General features: G+C 31.8%; 1 protein-coding gene across 1 annotated transcript; it reads right to left on the bottom strand.

Moving 5' to 3' along the window:
• Positions 1–841: 841 nt before the first annotated feature.
• LOC106756405 (kinesin-like protein KIN-14P) lies at positions 842–6,449 on the bottom strand. Its single transcript, XM_022779168.1, has 17 exons — positions 6,302–6,449; positions 6,008–6,186; positions 5,827–5,910; positions 5,482–5,559; positions 5,296–5,388; positions 5,155–5,187; positions 4,955–4,984; positions 3,191–4,861; positions 3,026–3,107; positions 2,846–2,941; positions 2,600–2,776; positions 2,360–2,466; positions 2,072–2,247; positions 1,809–1,973; positions 1,473–1,726; positions 1,189–1,352; positions 842–961 (listed from the first exon to the last, which is right to left on the bottom strand). Exons 1-17 carry the CDS (start codon positions 6,447–6,449, stop codon positions 842–844), a joined length of 3,657 nt encoding a protein of 1,218 aa, XP_022634889.1.
• Positions 6,450–6,949: the final 500 nt, after the last annotated feature.

The raw sequence follows: 6,949 nt of genomic DNA, 5'->3' as shown, positions 1-6,949 counted from the left end.
CATTTAAAAAAGTTTATTTAAAGTAGCTCAAACTAGCATTTAGTACTCATATGTGTTGACATTAGTTTTCTTAGTTTAGAAATTATTAGATTGGATAAATATAGTCCTAAAATAAAAATAACATGTTTAATTTAAAAGTACATGTATTTTTTTAAAAAGTGACTTTTAATTTTCACAAATTACAAATATATATATATATATATATATTGCTACAATTTTGAAGATATGTACATTGCCTCCTACTTGCCGCTACAGTTTGGAAGATATGGTGTGTTCAGTTCTGAAGTTTGCTTCAAATACCTGAAATGAAAAAAAAAAAAAAAACTGTGGAATAAGTTGAATTCTTTATTAGCAGAATTTTCTAACAAACAAAGAACTAATAGATACTTAGAAAACAATTTTTTCCATAAATATTTTTAAAATAGAAAAAAAATTGAGTTTTTTTTTATATGCACAAGATAAAAAATTAAAAATTCATAAAAATTAGGTGAGGAAATTTATAAAAAATAATTTAAATATAAACTCAATTTAACGAAAAAGACTTTTTTTTTTCTATTTTAGAAGAGTTTATAAAAAAAGTTAAACATGGTGAAAATTCTAGTTTCAAATGTGATAGAATCTAATTCTATAATCATTATAGTTATTGGGAAGGGAAAAATTATTAGCATTTAACAAATAAAAGCTTCATAATTATTTTTTATTTTAATTCTCAACATATTAAAATTAAAATATTTTTTCTCAATCATAAACCTACCTTCAAAGTTCTTACCTTTTCCACTTTTTTATGGTTTTGGTTTCTCTTTCTAAATGATCCTCTTTGATTGAGAGAAGTTCTAACTGATTAGGCAGTTTCACTGTTCTCAGAATTAGCACCAGGATATACATTTTTTAGATCCTTAAGTAATTGTAACTTCTCAATCTCCTCATCTTTAATAGAAATTGTATCCTTCAAAGAAGCCACCTGAAATGTATTAATTAAATGATTAAAATATATTTTGATACACATAAATATTTTACATTGTACTCTTACTTATATTTTACTCTTTTTTAAAAAATTACAAAAATTATAATCTTTTATAATTCTTTTATTTTTATAGTATATGTCATACGAATATAAAAATTATCATGATATCGTTATTTTAAAATAATTGAAAGGAAAGTAAGAACCATCTTAATAAATTTAAGCACCTGTTCCATTAATTCTCTAACATCTCTTCCTTCTTTACTACTTTTAGCAGCTCCTAACTCAACTCCAGAAACTCTCTCAGCAAACTTTAAAGTACTCAAAGATTCAGAGAAGGACTTTACATCAGAGTTAATTTGGACCAACATGAGTGTTTTTGCTTGACCACCTGTGTGATGAAAAATAGAATGTTAAAATTGATACAGAAAACCTTAATTTTTCACTTTTTGAGGATGCTAGTGAGACAACACAAGACAAGACATCTTGGCAACAAGAATGATGATTTTACCAAGAGATGTTTGCAGAAGTTGAGTGAGCTTGCTATTTCTATATGGCACATGAGAACTCTTCTGAGAAAGTGCAAAAATGACATCTCCAAGAGCAGATAGTGATTTGTTAATATGTTGTGCTTCCTTGAGTCTATCCCCAGTTACTTCAGACCGATCAACTCTTTCACTTCCTGCTAAATCTACCAAATGAAGATTACCATGAAGAGAGGAACCAGCCTTTTTATCCATCCCACGAACATGAATTGAGACCACACTGTACACATACATTTAATCAAACATTATAGTAGAAAGCTATTATTACATTGTCAAATTCAGAAGAGAGTGAAAACACAAACCTGTGAGAACGACTACTTCTTTCATTCATAGCTGTCGAACCCTTAGCTCTATTTTTCAGACCAATGTCCATTAGCTTTATGACATCTTCAGGTGATTTCACAGGTTGCATGGTAGCATCAGGCACTGCTAATCCGTTTGCTTGAGCATTACTCAGTATCCCAAGTGTGTGTAAATCAAGGAAATCATCGTTCAAAGACATCACATGCTATGTTTTTCTCTAAGAGAAAGAAAAAAGAAGTCCATAATAATGGAAAAAGGATATTTCTTTGAAGCATCAGTTGTTAATAAGTCTCGAACTTGTTCATTGTATATCTCAATTACTTGAACACCAATCTCATACTCTATGGAGCTTTTTCTGCTTGTGGATATGCTGAAGAGATCATCAAGAGCTCTATAGTTAACACCAACACTCTCTGGTGTTGCATTATTTGGACCACTCTGAAAAACAACGGCAACATATATAGAAACATAACAAGATCAAAGTTTGAGATAGTGATGAAAACGAAAAGACATTATAATTTAGGAACATAACATGATCAAAGTTGCATACCATTGTGTAAGTTTTCCCTGAACCAGTTTGACCATAAGCAAATATACATACGTTATACCCATCCAATACTGATCGTATAAAGGCTTGTATGTCAGCATACACCCCAGCTACATCATTCAAGGGAGAAAATCCAAATGAAGAAATGAAGTCAACATGCATAGATATTATATTATGAAGTTGTAAAAGTTCATCCATTATTCAAAACCTTATGATAAAATGGAGATTATAGAGAAATAAAACCTTGAGTTGAGGTTGGACCAAAGACCTTATTGAACTTAAATGTTCTAAGGCCTTCCTTTCCTGGTTTGGAAGGATTTGCCACAACCAAATCAGTTTCACCAATGTGTTCCACAATAGATTGTTTTTCCTTTTGACCAGGAAGAAATGGTCTAAGTCGACAATAGACTCTTATATTTCCTATATCAGAGAAAAGTCCCATGTAAATTCACAGCATATACACTGTTTCACAAACATAAACAGTGCTACCTTTTAATTCTTGAACTTCATTGAACAGTTTTCGGTTTTCTGCAAGAACTATTTGATAATTCTCAGCTGCATCTACTAGTGGTTTCAGATTTACACCTAGACAAGTTACAGTACAGTTATTAACTGGTCAAAGAAAACAAGAAAATGTGGAGGGTGAGCATAAAGTGTAATGTAACATACCTAATTTTTTACATTCCTCAGAGTAAATAATTTGCTCTTTCAAAGCATCTTGCTTAATAGATTCCCATGATAATTTCAATGTCTGAATTGCAAGTTCGATACAATATTGTAACAGTTGACATCACTATAATAAGATTGACATTTCGCTGTGTTAAATTTAGTTACCTTTATGGAACTGAACTGAAAATTCACATCTTTTCGTATCTGGTTCTCTTTCTGCATCCACTTCTGATATTTTGCCTCGTAAAGGGTTTCATTCTCTTTAACCTTATTTCTTAGTTTTTCCAACAAATTTTCATATTCTTGTGATTTCTTTTTCAGCTCTTCTTTACCAGCCTCCACTTTTGCTTCCCATTCTGAGCATCGTACTTCATGTGTTTTTTTCGTTGTTTCTAGTTCTTGCTTAAACGATGAAACTTCCATATTTTTGTCCTCTACTTCTTTCATATATTTCATAATTTCTTTCTCATTCGCCATTTTTTCATCTTGAGCTTTTGCTTTCAGTTCTGAGCATTGTGCTTCATATGTTTCTTTCGTTGTTTCTAGTTCTTGCTTAAACGCTAAAATTTCCATATTTTTGTCCTCTAGCTCTTTGGTATATTTGATAATTTCTCTCCCATTCGCCATTTTTTCCTCTTCAGCGTTTGCTTTCAGTTCTGAGCACTGAATTTCATGTGTTTTTTTCATTGTTTCTAGCTCCTGTTTAAATGCTGAAATCTCCATATTTTTTTCCTCTAGCTCTTTGATATATCTAATAGTCTCATTCCCATTTGCTATTTTTTCCTCTTCAGTTTTTGCTTTCAACTTTGAGCATTGAACTTCATATTGTTTTTTCATTGTTTCCAATTCTTGCCTATATGCAGAAATTTCCTTATTTTTGTCCTCCAACTCTTTAATATAACTCATAGCCTCTTTTCCATTTGCCATCTTTTCCTCCTCAGCTTTTGCTTTCAGTTCTGAGCATTGTACTTCGTATGTTTTTGTCACTGTTTCTAGTCTTTGCCTCAGTGTTGAAATTTCCATATCTTTGTCCTCTAGCTCTTTAATATATCTACTAACCTCTTTACCCTCTTCGCTCTTTTCCTCCTCAACTTTTGCCTCCCACCTTGAGCATTGTACTTCATATTCTTTTTTCATTGTCTCTAGTTTTTTTATTAGTATTGAAATTTCCATATTTTTGTCATCCAACTCTTTAATATATCTGATAGAATCTTTTCCATCTGTCATGTTCTTCTCCTCAACTTTTGCTTTCAACTGTGAACACTGTACTTCATATGTTTTTGCCATCGTTTCTAGTTTGTCTAGTTTTTGCTTCAACGTTGAAATTTCCACGTTTTTGTCCTCTAATTCTTTAATATATCTGATAGAATCTGTTCCATCTCTCATGTTCTTCTCCTCAACTTGTGCTTTCAACTGTGAACTCTGTACTTCATATGTTTTTGATATTGTTTCTAGTGTTTCTAGGTTTTTCCTCAACGTTGAAATTTCATTGTTTTTGTCCTCTAACATTTTCATTACATCTTTCTCATCTGTCATCTTTCCCTCCTCGGCTTTTGCTTCTAATTGTAAGCGTTGCTCTTCACACGTTTTTTTCAGTGTTTCTAGTTTCTGATTTAATGTTGAAATTTCCATAGTTTTGTCCTCTAACTCGTTAATATATCTATTAATCTCTTTGCCATCTGCTCTATTTTCCTCCTTAGTTTTTTGTTCCATCTGTGAACATTGTACTTCATATGTTTTTTTCATCGTTTCCAGCTTTTGTTTCAATGTTGAAATCTCCTTAGTCTTATCCTTCAACTCTTTAATATATCTAATAACCTCTTTGTCGCATTCCCTCTTTTCTTCCCTTTTAGTGTTCTCAATTACGTTCACATCATTTTCCTTTTCTTCTTGCATTTTAGTCATCCTAGTTTGTTTTAATTCATCTACCTTCTTTTCTTCTTTTTCAATCCTCTCAGACTACATGAAATGGCCAAAGAACATATATCAGAAACAAAAGAAAATGATTCAGTTTTTTTTTTTTTTTTCGTTAGCTACAAAACACCGAAAAATGTAGTATGTAGTAGGATTCTCTCATATTTTATGTCTAGAAGTGCATACATATGTTACTTGTAAGTAAGAAACATTACCTTCAAACGTTGAAGTTGGTTTATGTTAACAATCTGTCAGAAAAAGGTTCCTATGATAAGTAGAAAAGCTTGTATTTTGTACTGATATATGTACTTTGAATAATTCACTTGCAGAATGATATCTAAAGCTATTCAGTATACCTCTCTTTCTTCCTCAGTTCCAGATGCAAGAGCTTCAAGGACTCTGATTCTTGAGTGATATTTTTCTTCACGGGCCTTAAAAATATTGTTTTGCTGAAGGTAAAAAAGAACATAGCACGGTGAAAAAAACAACTGAGAAAAACAAAGGCTAACCAGCTTTTTGAAAATCATGCAACTTTAACATACAGTTTTTAAATGTTCTGCTTGAGTCGATATACGTCGCTCAATCTCTTGCACAACCTTTCTCAATAAGCAAGCCACACGCTGAGATATAAAACAGCATTTAAATTACATGTGTAGAAAATTTTGCATGCACTGATATCTTATTATTTGGATAAACTTCTCCATTAACATTTGATGAAGATAAAACTCATGAATTGAGTATGTAAAAAGTTCTTCATGTTTAACTTAGGCTAAGGTAGATAGATAGGTTTTTCCTTCTTATTTTCTTCTCTCAGAAGTGCTTATGAGTAAATTTATCCAAATAATATAGACTTGTTCTTTTTCATGAATGCATTTGTTATTTATTACTTGGGGTATTTCGCCATTTCTTCTTTCAACACTTTCTTCCAAAATACCATTCACCACACTCAAAAGCGACTGAGTAGGAGCATTCTGCAACAATAAATGCTAAAACAAATCAGTGATGTAGAAAAAATGTGAATTGTGTAAATCTTTGAAGGGGGTGAAAGAAAAGAACAGGAGAGCTTACATCCAAGCTAGTTGATTTCATCAGTTCTGAAATTTTGGCTGAAGGATGATCAGCATAGCTTCCTTGTTTTACTCGAAACACCTCAGGAAACTTGTTAGAACCTACTTGGTTTATTAACGTTGGTGATGGCTCTGCATAAGGTGTGAAATAAGTATCATACACACTAATATTTTGGTCTTCTGAATCACAAAACATAACCATATCAACAATGCTTAAAAATAAGCTATTTCATCTTTATCTCACCATGTTTATAAGCATCGAAACATGCTGGAAAAGGTAAAAATTTCATCATACCTGCCATAAGTGGACTGTGTAAACCACGTTGCAGCTTTGTTCCTGACAAAACCTTCCTCTGGGGTGAGTTAACTCCATTATTGATATTTGAACCTGAATTGCCCAGGTCTCTGGGTTCTATATTGTGTTTATCTGATGGTGGATTCATCACTATAGTTGAATTTTGTTGAAACAACACTTCATACATTAATGCATAGATTCATCACAAGAATGTCGTCCATTGTTTCATATCACCCAATAAACTATTCAAAACGTAACATCATATCAAAATTACCTCCATTAGAGCAATAGTAAAAATCATGGTACTTGTACTAAGGATTAAATTATACAATATGTTGTCGTAAATGCTCAACTTTTCAACAGCTATGCTCAAATAATACTACATCATCCTTAAACAATTTGCAGTATCAGTTGCAGACAACACATTTTGAATTTAATCAAGCTTCATCTCACCATGAATATCAAAGCTGCCAAAGTGGTAACATGGATATTGTGTAAAGCATCAAAACCAGAGAATCCAACCTTGAAAATGTTATCATTGATCAAATGTTCTTGCTGCGGCGGGAGTTGAGTCAAAATCAGATGAATATCAATTGGATTTTTCTGCGTGAATATAGTTAGACATGATAAAAATAATTTTTTGTTTGG

Source organism: Vigna radiata, chromosome 1 (genome assembly GCF_000741045.1).
Source record: "Vigna radiata var. radiata cultivar VC1973A chromosome 1, Vradiata_ver6, whole genome shotgun sequence".
Lineage (NCBI taxonomy): Eukaryota > Viridiplantae > Streptophyta > Magnoliopsida > Fabales > Fabaceae > Vigna > Vigna radiata.
Note: the sequence above shows the minus strand (reverse complement) of the source record. Positions and strands in the feature narration are given on the sequence as shown.